The sequence below is a fragment of the Lepisosteus oculatus genome, chromosome 2 (assembly GCF_040954835.1).
Source record: "Lepisosteus oculatus isolate fLepOcu1 chromosome 2, fLepOcu1.hap2, whole genome shotgun sequence".
NCBI classification, from domain to species: domain Eukaryota; kingdom Metazoa; phylum Chordata; class Actinopteri; order Semionotiformes; family Lepisosteidae; genus Lepisosteus; species Lepisosteus oculatus.
Genome location: NC_090697.1, coordinates 56,643,429 through 56,667,139, shown reverse-complemented (window position 1 = coordinate 56,667,139; position 23,711 = coordinate 56,643,429). Strand labels below are relative to the sequence as shown.

The window sequence follows — 23,711 nt, the reverse complement described above, 5'->3', positions numbered from 1 at the left end:
TGTCCACTCCTGAATATTTAGTTGTGGCCAGTCAGCTTTTAAACCATGAACTCAGCCTTCTGAAGATATTAATTTGTATACAATCTATACTGGGCAGTAAGGTTTGCAGACGAAAGTGTTTGAACCTTCTTTCTTTAGCTCCTTCCAGGGCTCCCTAGATACAGGGGGGAATTCACCCTCATCCTCATCCACCCCAGCCTCCCCCCAACCAAAGACAGTTAGCGAGAGTGAGCTGAGCACCACTGCTGCCGAGCTGCTGCAGGACTACATGATGACGGTAAGAGGGGCTTGGGCCTGCTCAGTTAGGGAGCATAAATGATTGCATGAATGATGCACAGGGAATGCTTACCATTTTCATATAGGTACAATAGAAACCACTTAAGACACCCTTGTGGAGTGAACAGTCATTATCTCTCAATCTCTTTCTACTTTGAACAGTTTGTTCATAATGGACACATAAAATCAAACGAAAGATGTATCCTCTTAGACTACCCTCTTCTTTGTGTATTTCTTTGTCAGTTTGGGATTTATAGAGCAGCATCCTGCTTTTTCCCAATTCTCTTTGTCTGGCTTGTAGAGATATGAGATAAGAGGTGTGATGTGGGGTTCTGCGGAGCTTCTACATTATTTACTTTTTCAGCAAGTGACAGTTCATTTCTCTGAGACATTTTCAGCTCAAGTTGCTTTTTTGTTAAGTCGTTCACCTTCCAGAAAACGGGTAGGAAAGCCCACCAATGCCATCAAGCTAAAGAAGAATTTTATTTTTTATCATGCCCTACAAACAGAAATTGACTTGAATGTTTAAATGGAGAAAAATGCTTTACTGTTAAATTAATTCTCTTCATTATTGATCACCTGGCCTGTTCTACATTCTTTTTGATTTTTATGTTTTGTGTTACGTGTGAATGAGTTTTACTGCTTTAGCTCACTTTAAAAAATATGGGAATGAAACTATGGTTAACTGGACATACACGTAGATTTTGTGAATATTAAGGAAGATTATTTTTATCATTTTCAAATAAACACTTTCATTTGTCAGAACACAAGAACTCCACATTTAAATTTAAAAAATGTTTGTCAAGTGGTATAACACTATTCTTCTGGCACCTGTAGCTGCGGACAAAGCTGTCATCCCAAGAGATCCAACAGTTTGCCATGCTGCTCCATGAGTACAGGAATGGGTCCTCCATCCATGAGTTCTGTATCAACCTACGCCAGCTTTATGGAGACAGCAGGAAGTTCCTCTTGTTAGGTGACTATGCTGGGAGTAGGATCGGGGGACATAATTTTGGGCTGCTTTTTCTTCCTTTATATCCATTTGTAAACGTATACACTATAATAATCTGTTGTATAACTTAGTGGTGTCTGAGTTTTACAAAATACATATTTAAAAAATGTTTAGGCTATTTAAATCAATATGCAATACAGTACTGACTTTGTTTTATCATGGTTGTTCCTTTAGCAATCTACTTACAAGGTTTCCTGACAGTTCTTTACTAAACTTTCTCCTTTACATTCCATTCCCAGGACTCAGGCCATTTATCCCAGAGAAGGACAGCCAACATTTTGAAAATTTCTTGGAGACAATTGGGGTGAAGGATGGCAGGGGCATCATCACTGACAGTTTTGGGAGGTACCGACGGACAATGAGCACAGCCTCCAACTCCACTACCAATGGCAATGGTGCAGCTGGTGGCTCCGATGACCATTTAGTGCCCTCTGAAGGCGATGAGTGGGACCGCATGATATCAGACATCAGCAATGACATTGAGGCACTGGGCTGCAGCATGGACCAAGACTCCTCCTGAGGAAGGGAGCTGGGGTGGGGGGCGGTGAGGGTCATGGGTATGGATGGATATGGATTTTGTGTATGGATACCATTTGGTCTTCATTGTACCACCATTTTGCACTGCCTTCTTTTCTGTAACTCCTTGTTGCAGTTTACTCCTGTAATGGTCAGATAGGTGGCTTCTGCTTCCACAGTTTTATATGGATGAGCAAGCTTTCCACTATGAGCTGTATACACAGCTTCCAAAAAATGTAGTAAATCATGACCTAGATGTCCCTGACTGAGCCCATGTATAGTAGTAGTAGAAAACAAAAGTAGCAGCAAAACTAGATTTCTATCTTCTTGTGTTATATGTAGACTGAAGTCATATTTTCCTCTTATGGTTTTTGACATGTCTGAACCCCTCATACGTTTTAATCATGTTAATCATACTTTATTCAGTTAATCTGTAGTGTAGTTTCTTAACATTTCTAGTCTTCTGTTATTGTTAGCATTAAAGTCATCACACTTAACGCTGTATCTTATACCTAAATTCTGGTATCCATTGTAAAACAGAGACAAGTTACGACATTACCCTGCACAGTATTTTTTGAATACACTTCAAACAGTACTTATTCAATGCTTTGATATCTCAGAGTTAATAAAAGCAACCCTTTTTCTTCACTACCTAGGACACCACCCTAACATTTAATCTTTAAAAACATTCTTTGTGAATTCGCATTAGTTGGTGCATGTCATTTAAAGAAGGCTCCTGTCCATAGTTTTAAAAGAAAAATACACTTTACACAAGACCAATCAGTGGTTGATAAAATAACATTGTTATTATGATATTAAGCTTATTCAGCATTTCCAAGTCTTAAATGACTGGAAAAATTATGAGTGTAAAATAAGTTTTAACAAACCACCTTTACCGAGCAGTCTGTGCACACAGACAGAACCATTTTAAGACAGTTTTGCTTTTTCTAAAACACTCTTCTTTGAACTAGAACATGCAATATTTGAATAATTTTAAATATTATTCAAGAGTGAATGAATATAGCGCATTCATGTGTTAACTGTTTAAGCTGCCTTGACCATTGTTTTCCCGTTGCTCAACAGTGTTTCAGAACATTGGGAAAAAATACAGTATGAAGCAGGATTATTTGCATCTGCAAAACTAGTCAGATAATAGTTTATTTTTATCTAATTGTTTTTACCATAACAGGGTGCCTAACCATGTTAAACAGCTTGTCTCAGGGGTTATGAATAACAGTTTCTTTTGGTGGTAGGAAGTTTGGATTTGCTTGCCAAGAATGAAACCATTTCTCACTTCTTGCTTTTTTTGTTCAATTTTAGCTCAGCTTCAGTTTTTGCCTTTCCAACTTCTTCATGGCAAAGAGAAAGTAACTTGGCACTCGAACAAAAGTGATACTATTTAAAGTGATTTAAAAACAAACCTGATTTAATGTACTCCATGCTGATCTGTTCTTGTCACTGGAAATTTACGCATCATGAAAAGTTTTGATTTTAACAACCTGCATTAATAGGATGAAAATAGGGCTCTCATTGCTTAACAGTTGAATTTCCCTTACAAGACTTACAAGCTATGGAGTCTCATACAATAAGAAAACACCAGCGTCTTGATGTTTTGAGCATGCTACCTTATTTTGAATACATTTCCATTGGCATATTTAGAATTTCAAAAAAACAATTTGCTTTACTAATTCAGTGAAGCTTGTAAGCAATCTGTGGGTTGTACAACCTAATTTATCTACCTATTACACAAAGCGAGTCTTATTTCTGTCCCTTAAGTTGTGGAGTGTTGCAGTTATGTGTTAAGATACAATGAGAAGGCATTGATTTTCAAAAAGGAAAGCAGATGATACAGATGATTTTTTTATCTTCAGTATCTGTGCTGAAGAAGTGTATTTTTTGACCATCTGTGATCTGTAGCTTTTAAAAAGGAAATTATTTTTTGTTTTCTTACAAATTGCTTCTTTATAAACAATTTTCAGTATTTAGTGCTGAGTACATGCATTGCCACAGGGAGCTGGATTTAGGGTCCTAAAACTGTATATCATCATTAGAGATGTATGTGAACGGTACAGCATGACAAATGGGCCAGGAAATACGTAGGCCATTTCACTTTTTCCATTTTGCTCTCTTTAAATTGTGGAATTCTGAGATTCAAGACTTAAGATTTTTGTGGTGCCTTTAATGCTGGTGACCCTGCTTTTTCATCTGATCATCATGAGAGGTGCCGCAAGTATCCATTTTTGTGTCTGAGCATACAGTGGCTGTGAATTCTTAAAGGCCCATGTGTTTGATTGCACTGTGAATTAATGTCTTTATAAAAATGTTTTGATAAAAAAATGTTTTGAGGCAGTGTAAAAAAAATTGATTTAATGTTTGTCTGACAGTTCAGCTAAATGTAATTTGTTGAGCTAAACGTGCTGGTTGTTTGCCCATTTCTGGTCATTTGCAGTTGCAGATGTAGTTATTGGCACTCTTCATTTGATAGTGTTATTTTTAAAACTTAATAACAGTGTTATAAACACATATGAAGTTGCTGGTGTTAAGTTTTTTAAATCCTGTCTGAACTTAAATTGACTCAAGATTTACTGCTAAAATGAATGATTAAACTTTGTACAGATATTAAGTAATCTCTGTAAATATATCAAGGATAAATATGCATTGTGTAACAAAGTATATTAAGATAAAAGAAATATGAAATAAGACTTTCAAATTAAGGACATGCCAGTAATTTTCCTTTCGACTGTATGGTTAAGTCGTCATTGTTAAAAATGACTGATGGACTTACTTGTCTCAAGAAATTGATTCTTCAGTTCTTATATTTCCTAAACCTAAGGGGTTATTTTTAATGTTTACCTTCCCTCAGTGAAAAATTAGATGCTGTGTTTACAGTATCTGCATTACAACATATAAAAGGGAAATGTAATTATCCCAAACCTGTGCTGTTTGCAAATACTTCTTGTTTTCATTTTAGAGTTCCCTTTCTTCTTTCTTTCTTTAAACCCTAATAAATTCAACGTCACCATAAAGAAAAAAAAAACATAATTTTAAACCCAAGCTCACATGCATTAATTATGTTAAGGGATATTTTCCCTCATGATTTTTTATAACGTATCATTCTTAAGTAGCATTTTGGTTTCAGCAAGAAATCAAGAATGCAGCTATGAAACTTTTCTATCTTTTAAGCAGATATAAGAAAGCTAGCTAATGTTTTTAATTCTCTGTGTTTGAAGTCAGAATACCCATCTGCAAGCTGATCTCAATTGGTGTTATTGATCATGGCTGAAAGGAAAGGAAAATCTTAAGAATTTGTCATTTAAATTGTAAAGAATAACGCTGGCATCTACATGGCTACACTTGGTACAAAAAGGAAATATAAAATAACTGCTGGATTCTTTCACTTCTGATTACAGGATCTTTAGTTTCATAGTGTGAGCTTACAAACTCTGTTTCTCATCATCTTTCCCTCTATGGGTTTTTTACTTATACAGTCTTGTATAAGACTCCAGAATTTACCAAAAACCACTGTGAAGTTTCAAAGGTTTTAATAGATGGCTGCTATTCCAAATTATGACTGTGACATTTTTTTTCTTTTAATGGGACTATAACATGGTCCTGATTTTTGACCATGTAGCTAAAAAGGTGGTGTTGATGTCTGTGTAACCTTGAAGCATTTCCGCTACCAGCCTTGAAAGAATGAATCGTTAACTGTATAGGTAGCTGTATAATAAGCTCCATACTGTACTTGAGAATTGATTCAGAATAGTTTTACTGGGGTGCTCTAAATATTAACTTTATAAATATAAGCCACTTATATCTTTCATCATACCTTACAAATTTTCAAAGGTCAGATGACCAGGGATAGATAGCAATCACTGCATACATAATGTTTTCATAGTTTGTTTACATAATCTATTGCACTCTGACATGCATCTGCAATCCAAGCTGTCAGATTTAGATCTAAATGGAATTTTACAGCTGTGCAAATTATACTCACTCCAAAAGTCTCTCAGCATGTCTTCAGATGTATTAATATTAATGTAATAGAGAAGTATTAATGTTACATCATTTTCAAATCAACCTTACTAAGTACAAAGGTTCAGGGTTCTTCTTTTATGTGCTGCAGTAGCAATTGGTCTAGATTTGATTTTGTTTTTATGAGCATTATTGTACCTGCCATATGAATGATCTGTTTTTTGTTTGGAAAAGACACAATTGCAAAACAAACACCAGATCAGACGTTAATGTTGTGTTATCGCTTATTAGTTCATACCAATGTGTCTAACATAGGCAGTACTGACACACCTTGGAGCCTTTATTTTGCAGTAGGTGGCATTTTGTTTCTGCCGACATGCTCTCTGAGGAGTTTTGAAGTCTTGTTTGTATAGCTGAAAATCTGAAAAGGAAATTGAGTTACACAAAGCAGAAAGCAAAGACTCATTTTGGATTACATGAACAAGCTATGACACTTTTTAAAAAAAGTAAATCAGGACATTTGATTGTCCTACTGTGTTTCCCAATGGAAATAATAAATTGGAGTATCTTAATCAATGTATCATTTGAATAAGATGGAAAGAGAGAGCAATAAGCTTTACAATCCTGAAGACAGGTTGGTTTGTATCTTATTTTTTGTGTGCATTTGTTTTGGGGTGAATAATCAAATTATGAGCATCCTGCAAATGCTTCATGTAGAGAAACAAGTGTAAGGGTTGGAGTTAATGGTCCATGATTTCATTAATATGTAATTTTGCAATAGAGATTTCCTTTGCCATTCAACAGAAAAGGAATTCCCAGAAGAAACTTAGTGGTTTGGGAATTTTTGGTGTTCTTGTTATTCCTTTTGGTTGGTTTCCAGCCTTTCCAAGTGCTGAATTCCTTTTCAATTCCCACACCTGTTTTCAACCACCACATGGTATTGGCTGTTTTTTATACTCCAATAACTATGGAAATTTGATATAATAAAAACAATTCTACAGAGATAGATCTCTATGGAGATCTACACTCCATAAATATTCAGAATATACTGTACAGTGTACACCTTAAATTCAATGCTGTCTTCATTAATTACATCAAATATATTTGTGAAGCAGAACATGTTTTTAAACATGTATTGAGTAACTAAATGAGAAGGCTGGTGCTTTTTCCCCGTATTCAAAGGTGGGATGTTGGATTGGAGTAATGACAGTTTGGCCTTAAATCCAACTCCACACCACATTTAACTTTTCCACATACTCCCAGTAGTAGTTTTGTGCACTACAGGTTGGAAACATGTTCAAACGGACCTTCATTACAGTTTCTTATGTAATCCTTGCCAATTGGCACATTATTTTTTCAGCGTTTTAGTGTTATCATTTTTTCCCCAGTGTTTTAGATAATTTCTTTACACAGCATGAAAAATGCCTGAAGTGTTCTATAACCCTCACAAGGATAAGCAATTTTCTGACGATAGATGGGTGTTCTTTGGTATGCTTTGCTTTGTATCTGAGAATGTTTGCTTTTTTCATGGTGTCAGGGTTACCTTTGAGTGCCTTTGATAATTGTTTCTTTGCTTGCTTGTGCTTGAGTGTTGTTTCTTTATACCACCAGCTTCTAAGGTTGTCTTTGTATGGCTTTCCCTGCTGATTTTGGTGCAACAGAACAGTTAGGTCATGCTGGTTTGTTAAATCTCCACTGTTCAATGTAGGCTGTTTTCATGAGACTTTATTGGTAGGCAAGTGTTTTCCTATTTGGAGCTACTTGCCATAGAATAACAGGGATAGAAGTTATGTGTATGAATCTGAAGAAAATGTCCTGTTTTTTTTTCTTTGCTGTCAAAGAGGAGGGTCACCTTGAGTGCCTGTGTGATGTGAAAATGAAGACCATTGCATGCGTGTGTGCTCCGATTTCTGTAAAAGTGAAGGACTTTACTTTTTTCCTGCATTCCAGTTCAAGCAATAATAAATAAGGAAGGAACAGAGTGCAAACCTGAGTAGAGAATTTTTTTTGTTCCTTTAGCATTTCTATTTATTTGCACATGGTTCTCATGTGTTAGTGCTCTAACATTAATCCCTTGTTTTCACAAGGAGCAACATCTGCAAAAGTGGTTGAAACTTTCTGCTCTTAGCAATTACACCTAACTATTGTGCCATCATGTGCCCACCCTCTTCTCAGTATCGTTTGTTAGAAGACATCGACTTGTAGCAGGCTTGGAGAGGCCTTACATACAACTTTCACTTAATTTTATATTTGCGGATTTATATATGGCTGTATATAATGAAATGTCATTTCAGTTGTATGCTTTATTTGTATCTTTCAGCTTTGTGTATAGTTTTTTTTTAAATAGATAAAAATGTTACAATACTCATTGGGTTTTGTGTTTTAATTCTTAACGGAGAGAAATAGCAGCCAACAAATTCTGATGCTAAACTTGGCTTTTTAAGTGGAGTGGTCTTCCTTTGTACTCTAATGATGTGGGTCAAATGACACTGGACACAGCTGTTGAAGGGTCAGACATTAAATAGTATCTTGTCTTTTATCATTTATCTGGTGTTTTTACCCGAACCAGTCTAAACTACATCAACATCTGCTTCTGAGGAAGACAACAGGATCTCAGTTTCACCACCAGATAAAATTGCTTTGTCAACATCTCCACCCAGATGGCATAGTATAAGCAGTTTGAAAAGCATTCTCCAAGTCTCCTTTTTACCAGAGTTGATCCTTGCACCTGAATTAAAATGACAAAATCAAGTTCTATGTACAAATACTACTTTTTAATATTCAGTGCTGGCTTTTTTTTTTCTCTACTGGCATCATTGCAAAATGAACTGTCACTGTAGCTCCAGAGTTGCTATGCGTACAGTTTTTAGAAAACAGAATATTTGGATCTGTAGTTAAAAGTGCAGAATTCACATAACGGGGAACTTAATTTTGGTAAAACTGGGGCAACACAGTGGCAAAGTGGTTAGCATTGCTGCCTTGCAGTGCTTATCCCTAGGTTCCTTTTCGGATTTGGGGTGCTGACTGGGTTCAACCTGCCGTGATACCTGTGTGCAGTTCATATGTTCTCTCCACGTTTGCATGGGTGTCCTCTGGGTTCCTCTGCGTGTCCTCTGACATTTCAAAGACTTATAAGTTAATTGGCTGCTGGGAAAATTGGTCCGGTGTGCCTGTCTGTGTCTGCCCTGCGATGGACAGTTTACCCTGCCTTCTGCCCTTTGCTTTCTGGGATAGGCTCTGGCTTCCCCCAAACCCTCTATAATGTATAATGATGCACTCAGAAATGGATGTGTGGGTGTTAAAATTGCACAATGTGCTAGTAGGACATATTATAATATTGTGTAGGTTGGTCACCACATTGCAAAACACTAATGCTGCTCTGGAATCAGTACAGGCATACAGTAGTCACCTACACTGATATGAGCAAAGAAATGAAAGGGGAACTGCAGTCCCAATTTCTCAGACAGGTTTTGAAATCTAAGCAACAAAATAAATTCATTGACGGTAAAGAAAACTTTGACAAACTTCGAATTAAGCACTAAATTGTGAGGTTTGTGTAAGTACTGTATGGTTGCCATTGTTGTCACAAACCTCTGGTCTCAAGACGGGCGAGAGTAAGAGTTTGCGAGAATTATGACTTGAGGGGGCCCTCCCTGCTCACTAGTCACTGTAATGACTAATGTAATGTGAATTTGAGTGAATAAGTATAGGTTGGTCAAGCAGACATTTCACCGCAGAAATGTTTCAACGTAATTTTCATGTAGTAGCGTTTTTCAGCGAAATTGTCTCAAAGCCGAGAGCAATATTTCTATTGGATTAAAAGTGATGTTTTTACAAGCCTGCTTGATTACAATGTCATAGGACCAGTTCATGTCACTAGACATTTTGCTGCCACAAAAGAATATGACGCTGCACATACCTGGAAACTTTTATTGTGATTTGAAATGCACTCATCAATTCTGATTCTTTCTAACCCCAAAATGTCAAACTCCTGTTTTAATTCTTTCACTTTCTCTTGAGCAGACAAAACTACAAGGGGACATGATTCAAGTATTAAAAATCCACAATTCACAAAACCAACTAACTTAAGAACATTAAAACGTCAACCAGATGACACAAGTGAAAAACAAGGGGCAAGAGCATTTAAAATGTAAAATGCCAGGTATTATTATACACTGGCTCATGGGTGTCTGGAACACCTGCATGTGGCCATCTTGTCGAATGTGATATCCTGGCTTTTTCAAAAATAAACTAGGAACGATCAATAACCTGCATGTGGCCATCTTGTCGAATGCGATATCCTGGCTTTTTCAAAAATAAACTGGGAACGATCAATAACCTGTTAGCAACCTTTCAAATGAGTTAGATGGTCTTTTTTATGTTGTGATGTTTTTGTCTTTTTTATACCCAGTATATTTAACAAATTACCTTAGGATTAGTGCATCAACATGATATTCAGCTACTCATTTCTTTTTTTTACTTGATGATGTCAGAATAAGATTAACTTTCTGCTTGGTCTCCAGATGGTGCTAGTGCCCCAGGTTTCAGACTGTAAAGTTTCTGCTTCTGAATTATCACCGATTTGCAGACTAGGCTATAGGCATTTTTTTATCCAGCTCCAGTAAAAAAAAGCATTGTGGGAAAATGCCAGATTTCAATGAGAAACACACTAATAAGCATCAGTCACGATAGTATTTGCATACCTTCTTTCATAAACCATCATCTTGGCAAGACCACACTTGAGCATGTTGAAATGTCCTCAGTGTTCATTTTGTGGTAGTGCCTAAAGGATGACTCAATGTTAAAAGCAGAACTTTGCAAGGAGCACTGAAAACATCTTTGAAGAATTATTTGTATTGTTGCTCAGTAGACGTGTAACAATAAAAACAGAAGAAAACAGCAAAAAGTACAGTAGCTACAGGCATGTTACCTTTGACCACGTGTAATTATAGTGCAATGCACTTTGCTGAACTCGTACAAGCTTTTAATTAACTTGAACAGGACTTTTCAGGAATATTCTAAAATTGAAAAAAACATACACAGGTTTCCAAGGAAAAAGACAGAGAATGTGAAATCTGAAAGGCCCATAATCATGGGGATTCTTCATTTTGTATTTTGTGATGAAAAATAATAGGTTATCAAAATGTTTTTTTTTGCTCAAACACACATAGTTGCTTTGTAAAAGGATTCCCAAAGTGGTTCCTGGAAGATCTACAGTTAATCCTGTTTTTCTTGGAACTTTACCTTCTCAGAGCCTTTTTCTAGGAAAATCCTCAATCATTTAATTTGTCAGAGGGCTTAATTAGTAGAAGAACCAAATGGGAATAGAATTTGAAGCTGGGTAGCCATGAGAAGAAAGCACTTGTAGCACTCTGAGAGCACCAGAGGAGGAGAATGATAAAAAGGACTGCATTTCTGACGATGGAGCCAGGCGCTGTTACTCTTCCTTCATCACATCACCAGTTTGTAAAAATGAAGCAAATGAAAAAAAGAGCAAATCTGAGCTTTTGCCAACACACTTCAACCCCTGTGTTTTAATTGTCAGCTTTTAGTCATTTTTGGGATGACGAACTGTAAGGAAAGCCTTAAATCACCTGTGAATTTTGTGATGGCTATTTGAATCAGGGAGGGAGACATTAGCAGGCTAATCCATTGTTATAATTGCTTCATTTGTAGTCCTGCATCTCTTGAAGTGTACGCCATCAGATAGCTTATACTGTACATGCCTTTTGGAAGGTATGTGTAAGAGTAATGAACAATCTCAACCTTTTAAACCTCAGCTGACAGAATTGTGGTCTTCAGTATTTTACAAGGAACACACAGTGTTTGCCCAAAGGGATTATTTAAGATCATTCAACTTAAAGCAGTGCCATAATCAAAATTTAGAGTATCTGGGCTAAAACAAGAACACCTGCTTGAATCTAATAATTTGGGTTTCTTCAAGAATTGATTAGATCTCGCATTGGATTGGATTTTTTTCCCCTGCAGCACATATACTGAAGAAGGCTCCATGGCCAAAATGTGTTTTCTTTCTTCTTTTTTTCAGCATGGATTAAACCTATTACTTGTTCCTTTGCAGCCTACGCATGCTGACGCAGCTACCCCCCTGATCAAAAAGTACAGCCTACACCTGCTGCGACCCACTATGCCTTCTTCCAAATCTTTTTCTAGATCTCTTCGTCATACCTTTTCTTCCTCTCTGGGGCACTTGCTCGTTTATCTCACTAAACCAGAATTCCGTCTCTTCACGGCTATCTGTTCCAAGACCTGGCTTTCTAACCACCTTCTATTCCTTTACAGATGTCGTCGACATAATATCATCCCTAAAGGATTTCGCCTGAAATTTAATACCTTTTCTTTTGACTCTGATACCACCACACCTGAAGAAGGCTCCATGGCCAAAACGTTGTTTTCTTTCTTCTTTTTTTCAGCATGGAATAAACCTATTACTTGTTCCTTTGCACGTATCTTCTTCTTTAAAGAAATTGCTAACTTTGCACTTCCGTTTAAAAGTATAAGTGCTTTTTGGCGGAAGGACTGTTTTAATGCTTCCTAATGGATAATATACTCTACAGGTAAAACAGAATATAATGCATGTCCCACTTGATGACTAAGCTTATTATATATAGATTTAGATTATTTAGAGTATCTGGAATTTATGTACTGTCAAACTAAAATATATATCAGGGCATTGAATCCGAAAGACATTACAAATTTAGGAGTTGAGTTCTGTTTTTGATCCTTATCTGATAAAACACCTCATAAATACAGTACTTCATCTTGGCTTCTAATTAAGTTAGCATGTTCTTACTTTGCTTAATCCTTAATCCTGTTAATCCTTGAAATCTGTAAAATACTGTAGCTTTGTTTAAAAAAAAACACTGCACACTAAATGCCTAGAGCCCGGCAGCAAAATCTATTCATAGCTTTATGTACAATGGGCACTTTGCCCTACAATATAGTCTGTGATACAACACTAATCCAAAAGATTGCATCCAACATTTTGTCATTATACTGTTTTGGACCTTTCAAAACAGAAAATAGAAGTGAAATTTCAAAACAGAAGAAAGTTTAAAGAATATACAGTATATAGTACTGTACATGAGCCATGTAATAACCGAACTGTACACATTAAACAGCCAACATTTACTACACTTGCGTATGAAATTGGAAGGACTAAAAATATGCTCAGGTTAAATTATCACTAGAAAACCTTAATTGGACAGGTACTAAACTTGATTTTAAAATGGAGTAAGAAGCATAACAGGATGCTGAAAGCTTCTGTTTTTAGCACAGAAAAGTCAATTTTTAAATCAATAATAAATAATAACCTCTCAATAATACTTGGTGTCATGCGAGGTTTTTAAAGATCTATCAGCTATTACAGCATGGGCTGGTCATTCCTACCTACCATTTCTATAGCAAGCCTTTGTATTAAAATGTGCTTTCTAGCACTAATGCTTAATATCTCCTTATGAAAGCTTCCCATGGTAGATTTGGGAGGCATATTCATTTTCCTCCTCAGTGTCTATACCAGGGTTTCACTTTCCTTTCACCATGATTTCCTGTGCTTTTTATGCTTCACTATTCCCCTCTATCCTTTACCATGCTTTTACCGTGATACACCATAAAAGGGTTCTTTTGACAAGTTTCAGATGACATTCAACTTCTTATGTTTATATTTATTATATAGCAAGGAACTGCAGTGCAGCATTCCCATATGCTAGGGCATAGTACGATGTCAACAAAACTGACTCTGAATTGTGAAAGCAATTAAAACATAATTTTTTTTTAATATGGGAAGTGTGCGTCAAGAAAGTTTGTCTAAATTCAGCAGAACACATTTTAGAGCATACTGTTGGGATTACAAGGATGGATCTGTCTTTACCGTTGGAGTCAAAATAACCCTCTTTACTGCAAGTGCTTATTTCTAGATTGGATTACTGTTAAAGGATAAACAGCATTAGGTGTGAAAAACTCTCCAATGTGATGGCCTGACCCAGATGCCCAATAATTCTACATTGTTAACTTTCTCTGGGAGATTAGCTCAGGGTCAGAGCCTCGTATTCTCCAGAGGACCCAGCTGACGCAGGCACGGCACCACCATTAGCTTCAACGCCCTCATCATGTGTTTCGTGTGCATCATCGGTAATTGAAAATGAAAGAATGCACTGCACAAGTGCAGCCCAGGAATTCATGCAGAACATGTGTAGAGGTCTTTTTGGTAGAGCACAAAGGGGATTTCATTTTTTTTTAATTGCATGGCTTCTGAGTAATTAAGTGCAATTAGGAATTCTTCCTCAACAAGCTTTCTGTATATAGTTACCATTTTTTCTGTAAGTGATGGCAGCACTTCATGTTACAAAACTCTGACATTTTAATCCTCTTGTTACAGGTTGTTATGTAAACACTTGATCTTTAACAACTCCCCTTATCACTCCCTCACTCTGTACTCTTCCAGGTGGTCTTTTTAAAAGATCCACCACCCAGATACCTAGTTGAACAGCTTCTTTATAAATGTTTATTACATAAATCTAGATAATACATCAACTTTATTATATACAGTATACAGCACATTTAAAAGTGGCTTCTCAAAGCACTTTACAGTGAAAAATAGCATACAATGAGAGGAGACGGCAAATTACACAGTTATGTTAAGGGTTTGTAAAATAGGAGGAAAGCAAAGGGGCAGACATAGAAGCAGTTGAATAAAAGCCCTTCTAAGGAAGAAGATTTTGAGTCTTGATTTGAAAGTGCTCAGGGTACCGTAGGTGACTGATAGTTAGTCAACTGTGTTGTTAGTCAACACAGTCAACTGATAGTTAGTCTATCCCCTTAGGGATAGAAATTCAGGAACTCTGGGACAAAACAGGAGAAGGCCCTGTCACCTACAGTACAGTATGTAAACAGGTCTGGGGGACACACAGGAGATCAGAATTAGACAATGAAGGTTATGAGGTGGGACTAGGACGATAGTAAGTCAGACAGGTACTGAAGTGCAAAGCCAAGCAGAGCCTTAATTTAAAAGTTTCTGTTATTTTCCCTCCTTAGTAAGATTTCAAATACTGTAAATCACATTGTAAGTCAGAACAATTCCAAATATTTTACACTCAACATGCAGATAGCCAAGAATTAGTAATAAATAACTCTGGTGCATATTTTCCCTCACTAATTTTTTCTTGAAATCATGCCATTCTTTACAGCACCCAATGATAATAGTAATAATACACTGTAAATAGAACAGTTCTATACCTTCTGCCTTTGGTCAATGAAGAGAATTCCATTTTCAGACAGTCTTTTTGTGTAGGTTGAGAACCTACAGTATTGAAAAACACACCTGAACACGGCTCTGCAGCTGAACTTGTTTTCTTTCTTTTGTTTTCTTGCATTTCATATTTTTGCATCAACCTTATTTTTTAGCTTTTTTTTCTAATCTTTAAACCTCAGACAGACAGAACTATATTCGTTCCGCTCAATGGATAGCGATATACTGAGTTGTATTATTGACACTTCTGCCTCTTCTACGCATCTCTCTCTTATAATGACTGAACTATGTAATTCATATATACTTATTTACATGACATTGTCAAGGCTCTTTATACTGTATGTGAGCCTGGCTCTGATCAGTTTAGACAGGTGTTAGCCTCTGAGTATAGACTCTTTATGAGCCATCTGTATTGTAATCAATCAATCATTTATTTGCTCTAGCACCCTTCATAACACTTGTCAGAGAGCACTTCATAGATTTCTATAGCAGTTAACAATGTAAGAACAGCTGACCACTGGGCACAAAGGAAAGGGAAAAAAATCTCCCAGTGGGGAGAAAATAAACTTTGGGGTTCTAGACCTAACAGTTGGCCCTCCTCAAGGTTTGAGATATGTCAATTATAACAGATCATAAGCACTGTCTGCAAAAATCAGGGCTGATAATCTTGATGGGTCTGTTATTATGGTTATCCAAGGGAAATAGGTTGTTATGAGTTGTAATAAGTCAAGCTTTCCTCAGTTTTCCAGCTATATCGAATGCTGGGCCTGGCTCTCCAGATTCTGATGGCACAGGCCATGAGGACATGGATGCCCAGCATCAGATCTGAGCACTAGGATCCATCCAGGCAGTGGGAAAATAAAAGATCAAGAAAGTGTGTTACAGTAACCAGAAGATAGAAGTAACTGGAAGATCAGGGTTTAAATATTCCAAGTGCCTTTGGAAAGTGGATAACCCTTAAACCTAACCCTCTAGTCTTAAAATACCTTTCAAGTCCACATGACAAAATCTATGTTTTCCTTGTACTATATGTCATGTATATATTCTGTTTCTCTCCCTCTCTTGTCATTTCATGTTAAGCCCAGATGAGTTACATTGGAATGAATAAGCATGCTGAATAGTATTCTTTTTATCCATGGCATTCCTATATACTGGACACAAACTGCTAATGATGAGGCCACAGAACTCTTCTCAAACATAACCCAAGACCGATTCCTCACTCTGGAGTGCAGAGGTGTGAGTGTAGAAAAAGGGTGAACCTGCTCTGTGAGCCCCTTAATCATGCTGTATCCAGGTTAGAGGATTTTACTCATTTTCAAAGTACTGTATTGTGTCAGGACTGGGTATTGGCAGAGACATGAGACATGTCACGCCAAAGACAAAGGTATTTGTCACCACTCTCGGTGCTACGTGAAGGGGTACAAGAGGCTTCATGGTGGTGGATTCTATTCATTACTCAGCCTCCCTCACCAAAGCAAATGAGCCTTTTTCTCCCTGATGGATGTGTTGTAAGCACAGCAGCACTTATTGTCCAGGAGAAGATGCTCCTTCCCACTTTGTGATGACCTCCACACAGAGGCAGGGCAGTTCAATGATAATGTGCATCACTCAGTACATTGCTATCTCTATTCATCCCCTTCCAACTTCCAGCTAAATACAATGCTATAATGGATGTAATAAGCATAGGGTTTCTATTATAATTTTGTTTTTCAAACGTTATTGATCAGGGAAGTAACAAAAGTAAGCACACGGATTTTCTACTCAGGAAAGAAATAATAGCAATGAAAGCCATACAGTACCTGTATACTGTTACGAGAATGCAAGAATAATATTATAAGAATAATAATACTAACAGTTAAAAGTACACAGATTGCATAGTTTACTGACATAGAAGACACTAATAAATAATTATTTCAACATACTTTCCCCTACACTGGCTACAACACAGGTTAACAACCTCGTCTATTATTGTAATATTTATCTTCCGCAGTATAACTTTTCTGGCAAGGTGATTGGTATTGTACCTTGAAAGAAAAATGACTGGAAGTTTCATTGTAGCCGATGGTTTCTATTGATGTAAAGTGTCGAATGCTAACTGCTGATGTTATGTGAACCTTAATAAATGGTATTTTTTCCAATAGTGTCTTTGTTTCTCAGAATTTGAGACAGAGAGATGAATCTCTGCAATCAGAACTGAGGGCATTTCTTTGGTTCACCTCATGCTCTACACTTTTAATGGGAAAAAAAAACAAAATATCAGAGTTAGATAAATCTTCACACACGCAAGTTAATACTCAGGTTACTTGGTAGAACCAGTTTTGACAGCAATTCCAGTTGTGAGTCTGTTGGGATAGGGCTCTACCAACTACAGTATGCACCCCAAGATCTGGAAACTGAAAAACTGGTTAAAGAGATCAATATTTAGTGAATGAATACAAGAGGAAGTCTGTAAGACAGCTGTTGCAGGCTGGACAATGAGACAGGGGTTGTCATAGTTTTAATATCTTTTATTCTATTAATAAATTAAATCAGTTCAAGAACTGCAATGAATTGGCGTACCATTCAGGCTGTATCCAGGCTTGCACCCATTGCTCGCCTGGATAGACTCCAGTTCCCCCTTGACCCTAGGCTGGATAAACTGAAAACCCGGGGCCAATTTGGACACTGGGGATAGAGACACGAATGAGCCAGGGACACAAGTAGGACTTACCTGTACAAATATCAAGCTTTGGTAGCAGCAGAGAATGAGAGGGATGGAGCTGAGGCCAAACTGAACACCGGGGAACAAGACACTACGAGACGAGGACACGATACATAAGGGCTGAATTGGACAGAAACACGAATGAGACAGGGACATGAGACACAGGACAACCGCTGACTGGGCCAGAGGTAAGACGACAGAAAAAAAACAGATGAGATGGCCTCAGTAGCAGCGGAGACAGGAGTAATGAACCTGTAGCGGAGCTAGTTCGGATACAGTAACATCATCACCCTTGCTGTACGTAGCAGGGACCTGGGCTGAGAGAGGTCTCCTTTAACTCACGCGGCTGGCGCCCTGTTGCGTTACGCCAGAGACCGGGGTTCGCGCCCCAGGTGCTGCGGGACGGAATGGGTGGCGGAAGGCACGGGTCCGCGCGGAACTGCTACGGTCACAAACCCAGGACTGAATTGAACGCCGTGGATGAGGACAAAAGATGCAGTTAAATGCGCAAGAGAAAAGATAAAAAGGACATGAAGGAAGAACAGATGGGGCTTGAGATTCAGAGGGGTGAGTTTAGACGCGATAAGGAAAACTAATACGGACTTCTGAATGAAAAAACGCAGGGAGATTTCAGAAGCCTGCTGAAGGTTATAGCGGTCTCCGAAGTTCAAAGCTTTTTTTTTTTGGTTTATGCTTAAACAGGTTTGTGGGAAGCTGGGGGAAATGCATGTTTGTTGCACTTTTTTTCTTCGCTGCTCATGGCTGGAAGCGTGGTCAAAGCAGAGAGAATGAATGCGACTAACATTAGTAGTGCAGGTGGCATTATTTTTTAAATCCAAGCACGGATCGATGGACGCGAGGGTAGGTCCAGCAGCTCAACGTTTGCACCGGACTGGAGTGTAGCGTTGCCGATGACGTCGTCGGGAGATGCGGAAGTTTACTAGGAGCGCAGGACAATTAAAAAAAAACAGGAGCGCAGGACACGTTAAGTATGTCTTCGATAGGAAAAGAAGTAATATTTCTAGATGTACGTCCTGAACGAAAGCTGTTTAAATGTGGTTTAATAACGTTGTGCTGCTGTCCAGGTGATAACGGGAGGAAAGGTTTCGAATGGGAGATTTGCGAACGTGGCGGCAAATGTGCGTTTCTCTAGAGCACTCCATTAAAAAAATGGACACACACACACACAGGAAAAGTAACTGGATAGTGGAACGATAGGTGTTTCGAAAGGACGGGTTGATGACGGCGGGTCGCGGTCTTAGGAAAGGCATGACCTGCGGATGAAGCTGGCAGATGTTGACAAGCGACGAAGAGTCAGATCGATGGGTAGCTGATACGCGTAGAACGAGGAAATCAGTGGGTCCTGGCTGAGATCAACTGGGCATCGAAGCAGCAAACAGGAGTATTGATTGTGTGGTGTAGGCAGGGTCGTAGTAGTTGCTATACAACTTACAAGGACGCACACAAGACAGCGACAGCGAGGCCCATGCAAGGGAGAGAGAACGAGCTCGTACTGTAGGTATTTATAGCATTTTGGGAGAGGCATGGATGTCAGGAGCGATTGCTAATTACTGACAGCTGAGTTGGATTGAAGTCGGTTATTGTCATCCCTCCCGAACATTTGTTATAAACGCCATTATGTGAATATATTATTTATGTAATACCTCATTATTATTGCATGCTCTTTTTCCCCTAACCATTAGAATACGATTTGCACCAAACCCAAAATAAATACCACACATTTCAGGAACTTCATGAATCTAGCAACGTTAAAATGAGCTTACAAAAAACTAAATTGAAATGCAAATAAAGTTAAGAGAAAGGCACAAAATATTTTAACTTGGGGATTAAAAAATTAAAGCTAAATGTATTGATAAACAATCTGCCAATTTACAGGGACATATACTGTAATGTCTTTTGCATAATGTATCATTTTTTTATATATAGGAACCCAGTATAATGGAATCCCTTGCGATCCTGTCTGCAGAGATTAAAGTTAGCGTTTTTGTCTTTAGCTCTGTCATTTCCAGAAATAGAATGAACAAAAATATATTTTGCCACTCTGTTCATAGCAATTCAAACACCTCTGCGTGTGTCTGACATCTGTAATATTTATCTACCGCAGTATAACATTTTCTGGCAAGGTGATTGGTATTGTACCTTGAAAGAAAAATGATTGGAAATTTCATTGTAGCCGATGGATTCTATTGATGCAAAGTGGCAAATGTTGACTGCTGATGTCATGTGAATCTTAGTAAATGTAATTATTCAATAGTGTCTTTGTTTCTCAGAATTTTAGACAGGTGAATCTCTGCAATCCGAGCTGAGGGCATTTCTTGGAATGGCAAGGTAAGAGCAACGTGTTCTTTGATGTTCCCCTTAAGAATCTTTGCCAGATTTAACAATGAAGTGATATTGTATGAAGAGGACCTTGGTTCAAAGCGTCGCAGCCATAACTTTGAAAATATTATTGCAGCCTCACTGCAGTTTCAGCTACTGTATGTAGTATAGAACATTCCAAACAGAAGCCGGCCTACCTTATTTACTTTGTCCCTGATAAAGATGAGCATGGCTTTAAAAACACAGCTAAAGTTTTGCAGAACCTTTCAAGGACATTGTCACTGTTTGTTGAGAAAGACAACTTTAAAATGTAAATAATAATAATAAACTTTATTTTATATAGCACCTTTAAAGGTGAAGAACACCTGAAGAAGGCTCCATGGCCGAAACGTTGTGTATTCTTTCTTCTCTGTAATAAACCTATTACTTGTTCCTTTGCAGCCTATGCATGCTGATGCAGCTACCCACCTGAACTTTACAGAATTACAACAACAACAACAATAAATAATACACAACATATGCATGATGACAATACACAGTTATAGGAGACAGTACTGTAGATGGTGGTACTAAATACAGTAGGAGCAAAGGGATAAAGAAAAGAACCAGTTAAGTAAAGTAAATGTGAGAAGTTTCTCGGCAAATAGTTTAGGTGTGTGTAAGAACGTACAGTACTTGAAATGTTGCTCTCAGCAGACAAACCTTTTGCAATTACAGATAGAAATGAGATGTTTAAATAAGATGCATAGCAGTTGAGAGTTGAAATGCGTATTATTCAAGGAAATAACATAATTTTCCTAGGACGTATTACACAGGTCATTGTCAGTGTATTCTGAAGGTAGTCCAATTGTTTGGAATAGAGGTAAAAGAAGCAACGTCTACTACAATCTTTTTCCTAAGCAAAAGTGTAACATTTAAGTGCAATAATAACAGCACTATGTATCCATGTCAATGTGAGCAATGGAGAAGTAAAATTAACATGCGTGTATATATCATTTAGTTCTATCCCAGGGAAGAGGGCTGTTGTGTACACAGATGAGAAGACACAAAATGCGCTACTGTGCAAAACAAGCACACAGACATCAGTCAGGAGGAACAAGGTAATGTGTTTTTACTTCTTCACCTTGGTCATGTAGTTTCACTCCCAGCACTGTCATATGAAATAACTGTGGAAAAGACCTCCTCAGCATTTGGGTTGCTGCATTTTGCTTCAATAATTTTTAACCTTTTAGACAAAGGACACGTTCACCCTTGGTAGAGGTTCAGAGTTTCTTTGATATGTCAAGGTGAGAATTAGCTACTTCAGGTATTGTCACGCCCTGCACTCTCCTTCGCAAACGCCATTACATTCCCAAACCCACTGTTTCACAATCTCATTCCTAACTGAACCCATCACATTCTCACAGGCACCATATTCCACAGATACTCACTCCTGGACCAATTATCCAATCACGTCCCTCTCCCTTCAGTATTTAAAATTCCCACACGCACAAAACCATGCTCACTATTGAGAAACCTCCTTTAGAGTTCTCTAGTGCACGTTTTTGTCTTGTTGGATTTCCTGGATTTTCTGATTTAACTTTTCCCTTTTCGATCTTGTCTCTTGGATTTCGCCTTCTGGATTGTCTTCTTGGTTGGTCTCAGCTTGTTCTGGTTAACTGATCTCTAGCTTCTCCTATTGACCTTGCTTCTGGATTACGATTTTGGTTTGTTTGCCTCTGCATTCTGCAGAATTCACAGCTACGCACAGGATCCCCGGAGAACTACCTGCCAGTTCCCTGACAGGTATAAATCAATCCACATGACTGATAAAGGGGCAATGAACATGATATGGGGCCTTCTTCCAATTAGAAATATATAATAATCATCATTAAATGATCTAAGACTACCGTAGTATAAGTTGTCACTTACAGAATAATGAGCAAATCCATCTTTGTAGACTGCAGCTATATTCAATGGCATTTCCTTCATCGATTTTTTCCTTAAAAACACTGTTTTCCCACATTCCGAATATGGAATGACTCAATGTAAAGAATTCTGGACTTGTAAAAACAAATTGAATTATAATAATCAATGAAAGTGCTTAAAAGCGTCAACAAATGCCTTCAAAGTACTGTACATCACATGGACCCTGATGCAAAGACCCAAATAATCATTTCATGATATTTTACTTTCAAAAGTGAAACATAATCACTTTTGGGACCCATTCAAGTCCCAAAAAGGACCGAGGAACTCACTGGAGGTGCTCCCTGGATTTCAAACAGAGTACAATGTAGTCAATGTAGGGGAGAAGATCACAGAGAGCTCTTCTCAGATTGCTCAGAGTCAGCCCCAGGACCCTGTCCTGACTGAAGGAGACAAAGTGGTCAAACAGGTAAGTAGAACAGAGTAAGGAACAGATAACATGGTTATTCTTGCTTAGTTGTGTTCGTCTGTCAAAGACAAGCAAACAAAACATGAAGGAATTGTGCACATCATAAAGCATTTTAAAAGAGTCATTTGAAAAGTTCTTCCACAAATACAGAAAGAAATATCAGAGCACCACTTTTTCAGCTCTTCATACTGTAGGTCACGTTGAGCATAGTTAAACTGCCACTGCAGATTTCTCTGATCCTATATTATACTTAGCCTGTAGATAAACCGTAATGTCAGCAGAATGTCAATGATCAGTTTTTTGTATTGTTTTAATCGAGTACTCAGTAGAGATTACATTTTTTAAATGAATAAGAATATTGGGGAAATTTGTTTACAACAGACAATGTATTGTTTTACTCATACCTGTATACTATTATGAGAATAATATTACTAACACTATTAAAAATACACAGATTGCTTCAATAACTGGTGTACAGTAGAAGCTACTCATACTGTACATAACTAACTCTTTCATACTTTCCCCTACACTGGCTTCAATACAGGGTACCAACCCAGGTTTGACACGTATGAATGAACAGCCATTCCACACTGAGAAGATTTGATTGAATCAGCTTTCTTATGATATACCTTTTCAAGATGAGTGCTTCTGAAATAAAGATGTAAATCTTTATTTCAGGAGACGAAGAAACAGTGGTTTCACACTTTGCTCAAGTGTGTGATACCGTGTGTGTACAACAGAAATGACCAAAGGAACCAGAGACTCCTCAGAAGAGAACAAGAATATGATCAAATGACTGATGAAAAAAAAGCACCAGGAGAAATCCATTGAATATGCACAATCTCAAAGAGTATGGGTTTGTGCTAATAGTTCCACTGCTATAGTGAATGTATGTCTATGTTTAAGTGAAATGTTTGATTACTTTGACAAGATATGGCTCAATTGAGTGTGAAAGGGAACAAAAGAGGAAATAAAGTGTCTACAGAAAGCGTACACCCCCTTGAACTTTGTGTACACTTTGTTGTGCCAGTGCCTGAGATTCATGCACTTAAATGAGTAATGTTTTTCTTTTACCTACACCTCATACTCTACACTTTTAATGGAAGAAAATGAAATGTCAGAGTTGGATAAAACCTCACAGATGTGAATTAATACTGATTCTACCAAGTAACTTGTTTTGACAGCAATCTTAAGTACGAACTTAATACTGAGCGTGGAGGTGCAGGTGAAGAGCCCTTAAGTAGTGGGTGGTGGG

The 23,711-nt window shown here is 37.7% G+C and overlaps 1 protein-coding gene and 1 long non-coding RNA gene across 9 annotated transcripts in view; both read left to right on the top strand.

Moving 5' to 3' along the window:
• ccm2 (CCM2 scaffold protein) overlaps window positions 1-8,145 on the top strand; it is a 35,214-nt gene extending 27,069 nt beyond the window's left edge. For both annotated transcript variants that reach the window (XM_015345771.2, XM_015345777.2), the window contains exons 8-10: window positions 139-277; window positions 1,114-1,252; window positions 1,528-8,145. In XM_015345771.2, the coding sequence (XP_015201257.1) occupies window positions 139-277; window positions 1,114-1,252; window positions 1,528-1,808 (559 nt within the window). In that variant the 3' untranslated portion in view covers window positions 1,809-8,145. The remainder of the gene's footprint in view (window positions 1-138; window positions 278-1,113; window positions 1,253-1,527) is intronic.
• A 9,977-nt stretch (window positions 8,146-18,122) lies between these two features.
• Window positions 18,123-23,449, top strand: LOC107077011 (uncharacterized). Of its 7 annotated transcripts, none has more exons than XR_011181766.1 (4): window positions 18,451-18,731; window positions 20,034-20,091; window positions 21,083-21,182; window positions 21,727-23,449. It is a non-coding gene; the product is annotated as an uncharacterized lncRNA (long non-coding RNA). The 7 variants fall into 7 exon arrangements; XR_001478132.2 differs by having other exon boundaries at window positions 21,083-21,867; window positions 22,263-23,449; XR_011181767.1 differs by having other exon boundaries at window positions 21,083-22,456; window positions 23,135-23,449.
• Window positions 23,450-23,711: the final 262 nt, after the last annotated feature.